The sequence below is a fragment of the Lagenorhynchus albirostris genome, chromosome 4, assembly GCF_949774975.1.
Source record: "Lagenorhynchus albirostris chromosome 4, mLagAlb1.1, whole genome shotgun sequence".
In the NCBI taxonomy this organism is placed as follows: domain Eukaryota; kingdom Metazoa; phylum Chordata; class Mammalia; order Artiodactyla; family Delphinidae; genus Lagenorhynchus; species Lagenorhynchus albirostris.
Window position 1 is genome coordinate 118,166,295 of NC_083098.1, and position 17,268 is coordinate 118,183,562.

The 17,268-nt window shown below is 35.0% G+C and overlaps 1 protein-coding gene across 5 annotated transcripts in view; it reads left to right on the forward strand.

Moving 5' to 3' along the window:
- The window catches only part of SEC24B (SEC24 homolog B, COPII coat complex component), a 94,215-nt gene that overhangs the window by 63,054 nt on the left and 13,893 nt on the right, over positions 1-17,268 (forward strand). For 3 of the 5 annotated variants that reach the window (XR_009540397.1, XM_060148581.1, XM_060148583.1), the window contains 12 exons: positions 2,210-2,394; positions 5,068-5,170; positions 7,648-7,774; positions 8,474-8,583; positions 9,668-9,780; positions 11,270-11,388; positions 11,753-11,808; positions 12,046-12,252; positions 14,133-14,256; positions 14,664-14,822; positions 15,808-15,981; positions 16,615-16,725. Coding sequence is in view for 4 of the 5 variants with exons in the window: in XM_060148581.1 (XP_060004564.1) it covers positions 2,210-2,394; positions 5,068-5,170; positions 7,648-7,774; positions 8,474-8,583; positions 9,668-9,780; positions 11,270-11,388; positions 11,753-11,808; positions 12,046-12,252; positions 14,133-14,256; positions 14,664-14,822; positions 15,808-15,981; positions 16,615-16,725 (1,588 nt within the window). In the remaining variant the exon portion in view is untranslated. The remainder of the gene's footprint in view (positions 1-2,209; positions 2,395-5,067; positions 5,171-7,647; positions 7,775-8,473; positions 8,584-9,667; positions 9,781-11,269; positions 11,389-11,752; positions 11,809-12,045; positions 12,253-14,132; positions 14,257-14,663; positions 14,823-15,807; positions 15,982-16,614; positions 16,726-17,268) is intronic. The other 2 variants (XM_060148582.1, XM_060148584.1) reach the window with 1 other exon arrangement.

Below are 17,268 nucleotides of genomic sequence, written 5' to 3' on the forward strand. Positions count from 1 at the left end.
GGGGAGGCAGGGAGATGGAAAAGATAATTTCTTGCAAACCACAATACCACTATTATATCCAACAAAATTAACAATTATTTCTAAATGTTGTTTAAAATTCAGTCCATATTCAGATTTGCCCGACTGTTTCAGTATTGCTCTTCTGTAGTTGGTTTGTTCAAATCAGGAGCTAAGCAAGACTTACTAATTGCATTTGCTTATGTCTCTTAATTCTCTTTTTAATTTAAAAACAAAGCTCCACCCCCATTTTTTGTGCCTTTGAACCTTTGAAAAACCTGGGTCTCTTGTCCTGTAGAATGTTCCACATTCTGAATTTGGCTGATTGCTTCTTGTGGTATCATTTAACTCGTTCCTCTGTTCCATTTTCTATGTATTAAAAATTAGATCTAATGGCTCAATTATAGTCAGGTATATTACTTCATTTATTTATTTCCCTAAGCCAAAATACAATATATTTTGGTTCTGTGTACATCATAATAATACTTGGTTGTCTCACTTTTAGTGGTGTTACGATTGATTAGTGGGTTCATATGGTGACAACCTGATCTTTTCATTGTGAGGTTCCTCATTATGCTTTCACCCAGTGGCTTTATCATCTATTGATATCTGTTTATCGTCTATTCCAGATGACCATTACCTGTATCATTTATTTCCATATGGATTGTAAAATAGTGATTTTCCTGACTTTATCATTTTGCACTGATTAGCTGGAATTCTGCAGTACATTCACATAATGGAGTGCTCGATAACTACAAAAAAGAATGTGGAAAAATCTCTATATACAGACATAGAGTTATTGCCAGGACTTTTTTTTTTTAGGTGAAAAAAGGGGTCATATTTAGAGCAGTGTATATATTAGTTTATATTTGTAGATGCAGACAATGGAAGATTAATAAAAATAGTTACTTGGGGGGGGATCAAGAGTGAAACAAGATATCTCTGAATTATTGTAAAGTTTTGACATTAGAATTAGGTAAATTTTGTTTACTCAAAAAGATTATTAAGTGGAAAAAAAGATGAAAAGCAATCCTTAAAAATTAAAATCAAACAAAAACAAGCAAACCAGTTTATCAAGTTGGATACATTCTGATACAGAAAAAAAAGTATTGTTCTAACTAATCTTAAAACTCAGTATTTTGTATGTTCTCAATGGGAAATAATCCAAGGACAAAAAGAACTACAAAGAAATCTTTAATTTAATAACTTTACATTTATAATAATATTAGTGTCATTTTGGAACTATTTTAATATATTGTAGGATAAAACAAATAAGTAAGGCTGTTACCATTAGGAATCAAGATTTTCAGCAAAAGAGAAGAGAGATGCAGGCATAAAAATCAAAAAAGTTAAATTAAAACACCATCATCTTAAATTTGAATTGGAAATGTCAATGTGAACTGATTATTCTTTTTCTTCTATTTAAAAATGTATTATGTTTTCTATCTCTACGTATTGTAGAAGTCTGGAAGTAATAAACACTAGCAGTGAGCACCCTTATTATCCAGATTATGGTCTCTAGATACCATCCTTACTTAAAAGGAACCAAGAATCCTTTTTGGATAAATGATTAATTTGGAGTCTGAAGGAGGAATGGTACAAAATGTCATGCCAGAAAGCAAGGAAGCTAACAAAGGCAATGGGTTCATATCAAAAGGACACTGGGGTCAGCTTTAAGGGGATCTCACTGGCCAAAAATTGGGCAGTTTGGCCATCAAAGTGAATAGTAACTAATTCGTTAAGTCACTTTGAGTTAATAAAAGGCATGAATTCAGAATAATACTAAAAATATAAAGGAAAGCAAAAAATAAGCAAAGCAGAACTCATTGAACATCATTGTCATTTCTATGGCATCAGCTCATTCTGAAAATTGAAAAAACTTTAAAAACAAGCATTTACCCTGCTTTTCCAGTAAGAAAGATATTCAGAGAAACCAAATTCTTGGTGTTGAAAAAAGCGTTATTTAAATTTTGTTGTGGAGTTGAATCATGCAAATAAGGTTTAAATTTATTCAGCATTTTTGCTTTGAGTTTTTTCAAGAGTGCTTTAAACTGAGCTGTCCTAGTAAGTTATTTTACTGTTACAAAGCCAGATTTAAATTTTTTTTTAGCTTCTTGCTTTTCTGTATGTTAACATCCTATATATAGGATAATAAATTTTATTCATGTTTGTTAACATTGTTCTTTTGTTTTGCTTTGAATTGCCTTTTCAGCAGTATCCTGGTATGAACCAGCTGTCCTCCAGTCTGGGAGGTTTGAGTCTTCAGAGTTCTTCACAACCAGAAAGTTTGAGACCTGTAAACCTTACTCAGGAGAGAAATATTTTACCCATGACTCCTGTTTGGGCTCCTGTACCTAACCTGAATTTAGACCTCAAAAAATTAAACTGTAGCCCAGAGTAAGTATTTAATTTATAACCTTTAGTAAGTAAAACCTTGTCAAAAACATTGTGTGACTTTCAAAAATAGTAAAAGTACTATGGTATTAATTCCTTGATTGGAAGTTTTGTTAATGTGAACTCTTGTAAATTAGTTTGTATAGAAATTCTAGACGTAAAATTCAATTTAGGTCATTGGATCCTGTCCCCATCTCTGTCGCCATCCAATCTCATTCCCTATCATCTAATGCTAGGAAAATTTTTTTGTATTTTAGTGAAGTGTTTTAGGAACCCAAATCTAACTATATTTTTTTTCTTAAATTTCTTTTTCCTCACTTTTCACCAGTAGTAACTTCTGATGTCTTTTAAATAAGGTGAAGTCTTTAAAATTTTATGCACTTCAGTCTCTGCTTGAAAAGGATACAAACGTCATTTGTGTAATCCCAAGAACAGGTTTAGATAAATAATTTTTCTCTGAATTTTCTTTTCCCACTCAGTGTAGAATGAGAAGACCATTGCCCCCAGGCATATTTGTCCAGCCTGAATTTAGATTTGGATTTTCTTTATTGAATATTTCCTCACCTTATGGAGAAGTTTAGCTGGCAGCCTCCATCTGGTGGCCACAAACCCCTGGTGTATCGTCTGGGTGGATGAGCTCTGTTACTTACCTCATAGTGCCCCCAAAACCAAAAATTCTCTGTTATTACCTGCTTTCCTTTCTTCTGTCTCCTAAGAATAGGATATTCCTCTGCACCCAGACATCCTCCTGCTTGTGGAATCTCTCCTCAAAAAGTAAACTATGATTCACAGACAACATTCACAAACAACTCTGATTCACAACAACATCACAGACAACATTTCTTCCTTGCATTAGGATTAGTGTTCTTTAGAGACTATATATATATACATATATATATATATACACACACACACACACACACACACACACATATATATTCTTTTTTTAAAGGCAGTAGTTTTCTAGCTTTTAAAAAAACTAAGTTCCTCTTTTTTTCAACCAAAGTCTTATATAGATTTCCAATACAGGAAACAGAAAATGGAGGTGCTTCAAGGGTTCCACCTCTTCTACCACACCCTACCACCAGCACCCCCATCAGTGCCGAAGACAGTGCCAAGATCATTTCTATAAAAATGTATAATCATTGATTCTAGATTGAAAGTAGCTGCCTGTCCTTCTGAATGTAACTTGCCATCAGGTCGATAAGTATGTGGATTATGGCCTTGTAATATGAATGGTTAGGCATCCCCCAAGTAGGTAAATAGAGTCTATGTATATGTGTAAGAGATCATATAGGTAGGGAATGGTGTCTGTGTTTCTACTCAGTTATGTGTTTCCTGTGAAAATATCTCTTATCCAAACAACAAAGCAGAGTAATAGGCTTTAGAGTATAGGCTTTAGAGTTTGACAGACCTAGGTTCATACCATGGTTCCACTGATAAGTAGCTGTGAAGCTGCCAATTACTCAACTTCTCAAACCTCAGTATTGTCAACTGTAAAACAGGAATAATAATTGTGCCTACATGTTAACCTCAATCATTCAATATTTACTGAATGCCTTCTAAATAAAGTGCCAGGCACTGTTTCTAGGTGCTGGGAATGAAGCAGTAAACAAAACAAAGTTCTCAATCTCATACAACCAATATCCTATTAGGGAAGACACATTGTGAACAGTCAGACCAATGGGTGTATAATGTAAATGTAATTTCAGAGAATAACTATGAAGTAGGGAGTAGTAAGGGTGGAGGGTGACTATTTTTAATTGAGGAGTCGGGATGGGTTTTCCCAAGGAGTTATTAACATTTGAATAGAGATCTGAATGAAATGAGAGAGCAGGATGTGACTCTGGAAAAAGAGTGTGCCAAGCTGCGTGAACAGCAAATGCAGAAGTCCTGAAGCCAGAACCAACTTGGCATGTTCACGGAACATCACCAGCGTGGAGTCAACCCGTAACTGGATATCTCTACATACTGTCAAGCACTCCTTAAAATTCCTGTCACGGTTTCCAGTTCCTATGCTTCTTATCTCTTTGGTTGCTCCTTTATTGATTCTGTGTCTACTGACCTTAAGTTACTTACTCTATGAGAGGAATAGTGCTAGGGTGACACAAGGACAAAATGATCTCTAATCTCAAATGGAGAAGATAAAGAAAGTACACAGCCAACTAAAGCAGATCAGACTAATTGATAACACAGAAGCATAAGTAGATCTCAGAGCACAGAGGAAGAAGTCTTTCTTCCTGACTTGCGATCAAGGGTGAGGATGGTTTCACAAGAAGCTATAACTTTGATGAGTTTCATAGAAAGATTAGGAGTTCAGCAGATGAAGAATGACAGCAAAGCAAGAACAGCATCATGAAAGCTGTACCTTTTCACTCATGTTTTCTGCTCCCTCCTGTTCATGCCCTGATAGTCATGATGGAGTTACTCTTTGTTCCTGAATGTGTTGTACTTTTTCACCATGAAAATGTTGAGTCCTTAATTTAGGCCTTTTGACATATAAATTACATATATGCCCATTTAAAGTAATCAGGACCCTCCTAATTATAGTTATGTAATATACCCAAATGATTTTCATGTATGCCCTTAAATGTTTAGTTATCTACAACTATCTACATCAATATTGTTTTTTATCTCTGATAGCTAACGTAGTCTCTGTTGTTTATATCTTTGCAGTTCATTTCGGTGTACTTTGACAAATATCCCACAGACACAGGCTTTACTGAATAAAGCTAAGCTTCCTTTAGGATTGTTGTTACATCCCTTCAGAGACTTAACGGTAAAGTAACATATTTTAAAATATTAGTGGGTACTGACCTGTGTACTTATGTGCGAGGTATTCAGATTGTATATTTTCTTAGAATTTTTTTCATTTTCTTTCATTTGAAGTTAGAATTAATCATTTCTGTCAGTTTCAATACAGCAAACATTTTCTGTCACCTGCTTTGTGACAGGCCTTAAACTAAGCACTGGTAAATACAAAGATAATTAAGTCACTGATGTTGCCCCTAAGAAATTCTTATCTAACAGGGGACAAAGATATCCCAAATAATTACAGTGCAAATAATTACAGTGCAGGAAAACTAATACATGTAACTAATCAAATTCTATGAAGTAACTTAGGTGGTGAATATAGTATTGGAAGGGATTTCCTCTGGGTACAGTAGCAGACTTTTCTACAAGTAATGAGATCTAAGCTGGATTTTGAAAGGTTAGTAGTTTTAGAAGTTGGAAAGGGCGTAGAGCATAGATAAACTTTAGGAGTTCTTTTTTAAACATAAAGGAAACACCAGCAATGATATGCATTTAGGGAGGAAAAACCGTATGATTGTTCCCAACTGTATTAATCAAATAACCTTTGTAATAATAAAGTTTAAATGCTTCAAGTCTATTGAATTAAAACATTACTTTTTAAAGTTTCCACAGTAAAGTTTACTTTACCTAGCTTGCTGGATTTTTACACATACTTCTGGTATTTCATTGCAGATATGTTGAATTTAAATTAAAATATCTGAACTTCAGAAATAACGTTTATCCAGATACATTCTATTTATACTTTAAGTTGCATTTCTCCCTCACACATTTTTATGACTGTGGTTTTCTGCATTCATCGCTACTGAGTTTCTTTTACTCTCATTCAACCAAAAAATATTTATTGACTATCATGCTGGGTGCTGAGGATACAGAGGTCATTGCTTCCTCGTGGAGCTTTGTTTCCTACTAGGATGTATAGAAAGGAGCAAAGTGAATAGAAAATAAAATAATTATAATATGCAATAAGTACCTTGAATTTAGATTTTCTTTATTGAATATTTCCTCACCTTATGGAGAAGTTTAGCTGGCAGCCTCCATCTGGTGGCCACAAACCCCTGGTGTATCGTCTGGGTGGATGAGCTCTGTTACTTATCTCATTAGTGCCCCCAAAACCAAAAGTTCTCTGTTATTACCTGCTTTCCTTTCTTCTGTCTCCTAAAAATAGGATATTCCTCTGCACCCAGACATCCTTGAATTTATTCATTCAGTAAATACTATTTGATCACCTGTAATAAAATTGCAACCTTTATCGCGAAACCAATATAGTTAATTTCCCATATACATAGGTGAAATTTTTTTTTTTTTTTTTTTTTTTTTGGCTGCATTGGGTCTTTGTTGCTGCGCGCGGGCTTTCTCTAGTTGCAGCGACCGGGGGCTACTTTTCGTTGCAGTGCACGGGCTTCTCATTCTTCTCATTGCAATGGCTTCTCTTGTTATGGAGCATGGTCTCTAGGCACATAGGCTTTAGAGCGCAGGCTCAGTAGTTGTGGCGCATGGGCTTAGTTGCTCCGTGGCATGTGGGATCTTCCCGGATCAGGGTTCGAATCCATGTCCGCTGCATTAGCAGGCAGATTCTTAACCACTGCGCCACCGGGGAAGTCCCCGAAAATTTTTGTCTAAATACATATTCCATATGTGATACCTTCTGGAAGTATATACACTAAATTGGCAGCAGTGACTTCCTCTGGAATGTAGAATTCTGGATAATTTTTTATTTTCTTATTTTCAGTTAAACATGTTTCCTGATTTTTTTCACAAATGATATGTAGTTATATAATAAAAATTATTTTTGTGAAAAAAATTAAGTACAAAAATAAATGTTTGTGTATGGATAGGGAGGAAAAAAGCCAGAAGGAAATATACTAAAATGTTATCAGGGGTTAATTCAGGGAGATAGAATAATATGTATCATATTTTCTAAATTTCTTATATTGAATAGAAAGTTCCTTTCCCAAACTAAGCATAAAGAGATGTATAGTGTTTGAGGCACATTGTGTTTGGTTTCTCGTGGCCACAGTCCCCAACAGGACTGTGTGGCTGTCTAACAAGCAGTGTCTTGAGAGTCTGTTACCAGGTGCAGGCAAGCAGCAAAGACAAAGGCATTTTTATATGGTGCATGTTTCTTTCTCACTCTTGTTCCTTGAGTTCAGCTGATAGCTGAGGTTATTCTATTTTCTTGGCCAACCAGGCTTTTCTTGTCTGCCAGTAACTTTCATTACATTTGGTTTGACTTTATTTTAGTGTTATTTTATAGTTTGCGACAGAAGAGGGAGAAAACTTGATAGCTGCTTGTGTTGCTCAGTGCACCACTGGATTTTATTAAAATGTTTCAATTTCAAAACACAAGTGTGGTTTCTGTTCTGTGTATGGAGCAGAGCAGTGTGTGGTCCATTTTCCTCTGGAGTGCTTTTTCTGCTACAACAGCTTTATTTTATTTCCTAGCAATTACCAGTGATAACATCCAATACCATTGTGAGGTGCCGATCTTGTCGAACATATATCAACCCTTTTGTATCCTTCATTGATCAACGTAGATGGAAATGCAATTTGTGCTATAGAGTTAATGATGGTGAGTTTCAGATTCTTAAAATAAGTGTGTTTTATATTTTAAACATTTTGACATTTTTGCCATTATCTGGTCTCTCTCTCCTCATTGCTTTAAAAACTTCCATGCCACTTTTAATGGAGAGAATACAGGCTAGGGACACTTCGTTTTGGCTGGCCAAGGGAATAATTGATAATGAGGAGAGTGACAGGGAGGGGAAAGTAAAAAGAATTCGTAAAACCAGCAGTGAAGGCCATGCAGATGAGATCATGCAGACTAATTATGCTTGACCCTGACAAGTTAAGGTTGTCTTCTGTTTGTACATTTGGTTCATTCAACTCAGTGTGGATCTCTGCCAGTATGTGTGAACACATGTGTGCATGTGTATCTATTGTCCCCTTTAGTCATTCTTAGGTCCTCTTCGTATAATTGCTTTCGAATCTGTGTTTCTGTCTGATTTCTTTTCCATGTCATGTGATATAAGAAATAGGACACAAGCCTAAGAAGCAAGATTACTTGTATCCTGGTTTTCTCATCAGATTTCAGTAAATAAGTTTTTTATCCTTCCGGTTTATTTTTTTAAAGAGGGCTTAAGGCATTAGTTTTTATCATTAGATCTTCACAGAACTGTTGTAAACCTCATAAATATTGATGATAGAGGAGTTTATTTCTCGGCATGTATATGTGTTACTAAATTTGTACTGGATTCCTAATCTTATCTAGTTCCTGAAGAATTTATGTATAATCCCCTTACCCGATCTTATGGAGAGCCTCATAAACGGCCAGAAGTTCAGAATTCAACCGTGGAGTTCATTGCGTCTTCAGATTATATGGTAACTATTCAGTGTTAAAATTAGTCGTGGGATGCAATTGTATTGGTCATTTGTAATTTGCTGTTAAGTGAATTCTTGTTTAAATTTTGAAATTGTCCATAGTATGAATTTTTTGAAATAGTGCTGAAAGTTTATACTTAATAAATAGAAAGCTCTTTGTAAAGATTACTTGATCTCCTAGAAGAATGTAGTTATATCACTAAGAAACATCGGTAATGTTTCATGATGAGCACTAGCATCTACAATTTGTTGTCATTTTGATTTGATTACTTGCATGGAATGAATATAAATATTCTTTTTACCATTTTCCTTAAACAGAAAAACTCGTGTTTTTGCCAAAAACTGCCATTTTCACGCTCTTAAAGATACCACCATCTTACTGGTTCACCCAGTACAGATATCAAGATAAATGGATATTAACTTGCCTCTGACTTTTCTCTTTCCACTTCATCATAAAATTCTACCTGTTTTTTAATTATACTGATTCTTCAGATCTCATTCTTCTTTTCCGCTTACAAAAACAAAATCTTCGCCTAAGTTCTGCTCATTTCTTTATTATTTCTACTCATTTAAAATATCTGTATAATAACTTGCATTTCTTCTGTGTCCTCACTTCCAATCTTTGTTGTCTGCATAAATGTAAAATGTTGCTAGTGGGAAAAGGTGAATAGGGACAGCTAATGTGTATGAAGTTCCTGGTGCTTGACCCATTTCCTTCTTTATTTCTGTGATTTTTTTTTATGATCCTTTGTGTCCAATTTTGCATCTGCCCAACTACTGTTTTCTCGTCTATTCCATATTAATATATTTTCCATTTTAACTCATGGTCACTTTTACTCTCAGCTTCTTCTTCACAACTTATTATATTCCCAACTCTGTTCTGGCTCCTTAGGAATCAGTCTAATTGAAGTGGTGAAGTAAGAAGTAATCTTTAATTTTTAGCATATGACCTATATGATTCTTGATTGGCATATCTTCCTTTTTTTTTTTCCGAATACACTCAGTAAATATCCAGTAGTAGTTGTGATATAAAAAGAATAAATTATACCTACTAAATACGTTACATTATTTCTATTCCTTTCAGCTTCGTCCACCTCAACCAGCAGTTTACTTGTTTGTTTTAGATGTGTCTCATAATGCAGTGGAAGCTGGATATTTGACAATTTTGTGCCAGTCACTGTTAGAAAATCTAGACAAGTAAGAATTTTTTTTACTCATTTTGTGTGTGTGTGTGTGTGTGTGTGTGTGGTATGTGTGCGTGTATGAAGTGTTTATTAGCAATTTATGGGGTTGTTTTTTATTAAGTTTGATTTCATTCATTTGTCACTAAAAGAGTACGTCCTGGCTACTTTAGAATAAAGATCCTGCTACTTAGATTATTATGATTTATGACTTGATATCTGATTCTTAAAACCATAAAAGTTTTAATACTTGGTAAGGAATTTAGATCTCATCTAACTATCTCTCTGACTTAGCAGATCTGAGCACTGGGACTCAGAAAATTCAACTTAGCCAGGGTATCAAGAGAGAAATGAGAGAAATCTAGCTGTAATTTATGCCTGAGCAAGGAGTTTTTCATAAGATAGCTTAAAATGTGCTAATGAGAGAATGAGCCAAATAAAGGGAAGGAGGGAATTGATTTTGTGCTGAATATTTCAGGAAACCAGAAACTGAACAGGCGCATTAGTAAGGAGCTTTATTGTGGAAGTGGAAACAGAGTATAGCATAGGGTACTTATACTTGGTTTTAATTCCTACCTGTGTGTCTACCAGTATTAGTCATGAAGGAGACCCGTAAATAACTTAAAAAATGAACCTTCCAAATCTCTGGAAAACAAAGTTGTTTATACATTTCTCTTTCTACTCCAACACTCATAAGAAATATGACTTAAGATCGTTAGTAAGAGTAGTTTCCTATTGCAGTGATTCTTGACATGTGTAGAGGTGTAGGGGTGGTTATGTATGAATATTTTGTCAGAAGTACTAGGTTATTCCAAAAGGTTCTTTTCCCCCATCTTCCATTTGAGTTTGAGAGTCCTTGCTCTACTGAGTGCTAGCTGTTGCCACCATAATTGCATATCACTGATCTTGGCCTGTGAATAAACTGATAACATTGAGACATTCAAGATTAAAAACATCCATAGACATTAAATGATTTGCTTTTAGATTCTGTTAGTAACTTGGAGTTCTCATATTTTTATCCTTGATTGAAGCATTTGCCCTTTTTTAAGTCTCAAGTGCTTAATTCGGACATAACTTCAGCATTGTGTGGCAGTGGAAGACCCTCTGCAAAGAAATAGTTTTGTTTTTTTTGCGGTACGCGGGCCTCTCACTGCTGTGGTCTCTCCCATTGCGGAGCACAGGCTCCAGACGCGCAGGCTCAGCGGCCATGGCTCATGGGGCCCGGCCGCTCCGCGGCATGTGGGATCCTCCCAGACCGGGTCACGAACCCGTGTCCCCTGCATCGGCAGGCGGACTCTCAACCACTGTGCCACCAGGGAAGCCCCAAGAAACAGTTTTGAAGACTGAAGAGTTAGCTTGCTGGAAAAGTATATGAGAATATAGCCCTAGAAATAGGAGCCAGTCCAACAAAGATGAGTGACTGCGAATTCAGTGGACTATGCAAAGCCAAAAAGATAAAATTGGGAATGAAAAATAGTTTTTAAAATTATCATTTCTTTCTTTAGGCTTCCTGGAGATTCACGAACAAGAATAGGATTCATGACCTTTGATAGCACTATTCATTTCTACAATTTACAAGAAGGATTATCACAGCCTCAGATGTTGATTGTATCTGATATAGATGGTAAGCAGTGAATAAAATAAAACTGTTTATTAATAAAACAGAATTTTGGAATTAAGCCTACTTTATTTTACAGTACATCTTGTTGTAATGCTATATGGATAATTTAGCCTACTTTGGTATTTGTTTTAAAATAACTGTTTTCCTGGAAAATACTTGATTCTAAGTTTTTTATACCCATGTGTGTGTACTTATACATGCTCGAGCACACACACACATATAATACATACAGCGTATATATATATATTTAATAAAGCAATATTATGGTACCCGTTAACATGTATGGCCTTAGAAAAACTAAGATTTTTTAATTCAAAATTCTTTTGGCTTATTTATCATTTGGTTAAAATATATGTTTTCCCTATAGATGTTTTTCTACCTACACCGGATAGCTTACTTGTGAATCTGTATGAAAGTAAAGAGGTGAGATTGATTTTTTTCTTAAAGTATTTCTCTTACTTCAACTGATTACTAAAATGCTGAACATGTGTTTACTTGGTGTATATTAACATTGCAGTAGACAATGTAGGTAGATATCTGTTGACTGCTCACTTTACAGTCCTCCAAAATGCAGTGGCACGTACTATACTCTGGAATGTTTTAAAGAATAATATTGCTTTGCCTTCTCAGTAATTCAATTTTTAATCTTTGTTTTCCCAGCTTATAAAAGACTTATTGAATGCATTACCAAATATGTTCACCAATACAAGAGAAACACACAGTGCCCTGGGTCCTGCGCTCCAGGCTGCCTTTAAATTAATGTCTCCAACAGGTGGCCGTGTGTCTGTATTTCAGACACAGTTACCTTCCTTGGGGGCAGGACTTCTGCAGTCCAGAGAAGATCCTAATCAGAGATCAAGCACAAAGGTATTTTATATTAGTTTCTCTGTCATATTTAAGATTGTGTCTTCTACCTCTATAGACTGTGTAATTGTTTATTCTATTTTTCTACTTCATTGATAGTAAAAAAAAAAAAAAGAAAACTGGTTTTCTTTTTAGAGAGTTTAATTCAATTATTGTTTTGTTTTTGTGTTGCAGTGTGTTCTTCTTATTACTTTGTTTACAAGTCATAGAAATTTAGAATTATCTACTCTAACCCTTTCATGTTACAAATGGGGAAACAGATTAAATGGTCTTGCCAAAAGTTATTAAGTATTTTATGGTAAAGATGTGACTTGATTTTCTGACTCCACTGCTCTTTTCTATTTCACAAGTGATAATACTTACTAAATCTGAGATATTATAATTTAACATGCACATACTAACAAACTTTTTTATTATAAAGGTAATATAAATCATTGTATAAAACTTGGAAAGTGGAAACAAATATAAGTCAATTATCTCACTGTCAGGATAATAGCATTTAGTTATACAAATACAAATAAGCATAACTGGGTATCATACATTATTCTATAGTTTTTAAATGACTTTTTTCATTGAAGAGTACATAGCATTTTCTGAGGTCCCTAAAAATTCTCCTGAAAAAAATGTTTTTTAGTAAATGTGAAAAACTTGATTTAATTAATTGCCTGCTAGCTGTTGAATAGTTGTCGCCAGTGTTTTCACTATTAAAAAAAAAAGAATATGAGGCTGAATATTACTAGGGTTTTACATGAAGATTTGGTCAGGGTATTTTAATCCCTATTTCAAATAATAAATGAACTGGGACAATGATTTTTGTTCCGTGCATAAGTTTTGTCTGACCTCAACTTATATATGTATGAAAAGGCCATTACAACTAGTTATGAGTATGAATTAAACACGTTTAATAGTGTTATAAATCTTTAGCCACGTATTCGTTTTTTCCGTAAGATAAATTCCTAGAAGTGAAATAATTGGATCAATGAGTATAAACTGTATTTAAATTACTATTGTATTCTACTTACTGGGGGTTTTATCAACCTGTACTCTTAAGGACTCATCTTCTAGCCACCATTAAGTATTGTTGCTTTTTTATTCTTAACCAATTTGCTAAAGAAGAATAGCACTATATTGTAATCCATTACAAAGTACTGAGGTGTTTTGAACAGAGCAAAGTGTTTACTGATTCTTTGATACAGTTTTAGGGGTTTTTTTCTCATTTAACTTCCAGAAATGTCCTCTATCTGCCTGGGACTCAAAAGCTTAAGTATCTCCTCCGTTTTAAACTCTGATATAATAGTCATACACTATAGTTAAGAAGATTGAAACATTTTGTTGTGCAATGTAGCATAGTAAGTAAGAACTTGGAGCCCGGCTCTTGCATTCTTAACTCTTCTCCAGTGCCACCTCCTCAGCTCAAGTGTCCTCATACCAACAGGAAAAACTTTCCTTAATCTGTTATTCTCTCATGTTGTTATGTGACAGTATATGTACAGTAATGGGTAACAGCACTCACTCTGGAGCCAGACTTCTTGGGTTTATTATATTCCAGCATCTGCCACTGAATGACAGTATAATTGGTCGAGTTACATAATGATTTTTTTGGCCTCAGTTCTCTCGTCTGTCAAATGTTGGCAACTCTATGAGGTACCTGTTATTATGAGGGTTAAATAATTTACATGAACATCTGTGCTGTCACACACGTGCTTTATACATGTTAGCGATTGTTATTATCCTCCTAGGAAATTTGTGCCAACTACCTAGACATTTTAAAAACTCCTTAGTTTGATAGCGGGACAGAGGATATCCTCTTCCTTATTTTAACAGACAGAAATATATGCATAATTCAAGGTTTCTAGCTCTTACTTTATGACCTGTTGACTTAGGTTGTACAGCATCTTGGCCCTGCAACTGATTTTTATAAGAAACTTGCTTTAGATTGCTCAGGGCAGCAGACTGCAGTGGATCTGTTCCTTTTAAGTTCACAGTACTCTGATCTCGCTTCTCTAGGTAAGGAGATATCATTGTGTTTATCTGTTTACATAAACATTTTTAGCATATAATTAAATCTAAACTCTTTACTAAGAGTTCTCAATAGTTTGGGGAGAAAGATGTGAATTAGATAATGTCTATGAAAATTACCCGTAAACTTTAAAGCACTATACACATATAAAATGCTATTATGGGTTGTTGTTGTTTTTTTCAAATACAATTCCTTTACCATTCTGCTCAACAGTAAATTCATTATATATTTTACAAATGTTTGTGTTTCTCAGATATATATATTATCCCCATTTTGACCACTTTAGTTTTTTTTCACTACGAGTTAGATTTCTTCATAATACAGAATGTGCACTGCTATTGGACAAGTAGAATATTATTGTTTCTGTAGCTAATACTTATATTTCTCTCTAAAGCTTGCATGTCCAAGTATTCTGCAGGGTGCATCTATTATTACCCATCTTTCCACTATACTCACAATCCTTCACAAGCAGAAAAGTTACAAAAAGATCTAAAACGATATCTCACAAGAAAAATTGGATTTGAAGCTGTTATGAGAATAAGGTGTACTAAAGGTATGAAATTATATAAATTATACTTTATATTATATACTTTTGTCAAAATTAATAAGCATTCATATACTGATGACCTTTGACTACCTATAATGATCATAAAGGATTTTCTGCTTGATCCAGTTAGCTATACCCTGTTTTAAATATAGTTATTACATAATTGCCGAATTTTTTAAGCAATTTGAATAAGTGGGCAAAGGTAATGTTTTGCTTTATTAGAAAGAACCCAAGAGAAAGTCCACATTGGAGGTGATTTCAGAAGAATTTGAGGAATAGGGAAGATCTTAAGTGAAAATCGTCAGATTAATAACCTTTGCCTTCCTAATCATTCAAATGGTCTTCAATTTACATTATCTCTTTTATGTGAATGTTTGCTGGAGGGATTCTCATCCCTTATTTTAATTCTTAAGTAAGTTGTATAGTAACCTTCATTTGTTTAATTTTGTACGTTAGGTCTTTTTTGTCTGACTTCAAATTACCTATAGGAAATTTTGTCTGACTTCAAATTTTGTCTGACTTCAAATTACCTATAGGAAAATATTATAAGATCGTCAATACAAGTTAAATGTGTAGCCTCCTTTTATATAACCTGCATTGGTGTTTTTGAATTGATATTTTAGAACCTCCACCAACAATCCAATACTACTCCCCAGTTATCCTTCTGATTCAAAATCAGAGATATTTTTTATTTTAAAAAGTAGCTTTAGGGCTTCCCTCGTGGCACAGTGGTTGGGAGTCTGCCTGCCAATGCAGGGGACACGGGTTTGTGCCCCGGTCCAGGAGGATCCCACATGCCGTGGAGCGGCTGGGCCTGTGAGCCATGGCCGCTGAGCCTGCGCATCCGGAGCCTGTGCTCCGCAGCGGGAGAGGCCACAGCAGTGAGAGGCCCGCGTACCGCAATTAAAAAAAAAAAAAAAAAAGTAGCTTTAGCCTGAGGTAAAGATACTAATGTTACCTCATCTTTTATAACAAGTTTTCTCTTCTGTAGGTCTTTCCATGCACACTTTCCATGGAAACTTCTTTGTCCGTTCCACTGATTTGTTATCCCTCGCCAACATCAATCCTGATGCTGGATTTGCAGTACAGCTGTCAATTGAAGAAAGTTTGACGGATACTTCCTTAGTGTGCTTTCAGACAGCCCTGTTATATACATCAAGCAAGGGTAATGTTAACAGAAATGAAATATAACCTGCAACAGTAATTCTCCCCTCCTTTCACGTGCTGGGAGAATAGGGAGAAAGAATGAACACCAGTGGGAAGTAATGGAATTTATATTAGTTAATCAAATATATGTTCCATTCTTTTTTTAATATTCATTTTTGAATCTTTAAAGATATCTTTTTTGACTTGTGGAAGATTCGTATTCTCAGGATCATGCTATTATAATAACTCATACTAAATCTACCTGTGTCATCCTGAGCATTATTTCTTTCCCCATAACATAAGAAATTCTGCACGGCACTTCAGGCCTACATTTGTTATTTCATAGTCTAAGTTTTCTGATATTTTATTATGTTGCGTATAATTTAGAGTGAGTGATATTAAGATAAAACCAGCACCTAATGTTCGACTATATAAAAAATATATGTTCATAGTCTTTGTTCAGATTTGGAGAATGTTTAATTTTCTTTAAAACATCTTTATTGTAAAACTTTGTTTTTGTGTTTCAAAATCAAAATTAAATGGTTATTTAATACAATCAAAACAATAGCTTGAATAATATTTTGACCTGTCTGCTTTCTTTCTTTCTTGGTCTAATGTATTTTGCAATGACATGGATCCATCCTTTCATTAGGTGAGCGGAGAATTAGAGTGCACACACTTTGCTTGCCAGTGGTCAGTTCGCTAGCAGATGTATACGCAGGGGCTGATGTACAAGCTTCCATCTGCCTCCTGGCAAACATGGGTGAGTAAAAAAGTGAAGCAACAGGTGAAATATATTTTCCTGTCCTAAAAACTGAAACCTGGGCATTTTTTTACCCTAGAAATCCCTTATTTAAATAGTATATGTTTTGGGCTTCCCTGGTGGCGCAGTGGTTGAGAGCCCGCCTGCCGTTGCAGGGGACACGGGTTCATGCCCCAGTCCGGGAAGATCCCACATGCCGCAGAGCGGCTAGGCCCGTGAGCCATGGCCTCTGAGCCTGCGTGTCCGGAGCTGTGCTCCGCAACGGGAGAGGCCACAACAGTGCGAGGCCCGCATAACGCCAAAAAAAAAAAAAGTATATGTTTTACATTTTCATTTGCAACAGTGTGAATTGGACTGTTCTTATATTTCTTATTAATTCTTTAGTTTAAAAATTATGTGTGGGATTCATAATCACTAATAACTGGTAACAACTCAAATGTTTTTCAAATGGTGAATGCGTGAACAAATTATGGTACATCCGTATAATGGAATATAACTCGGCAATAAAAAGGAATTAACTGCTGATATGTGAATGGGTGTGAC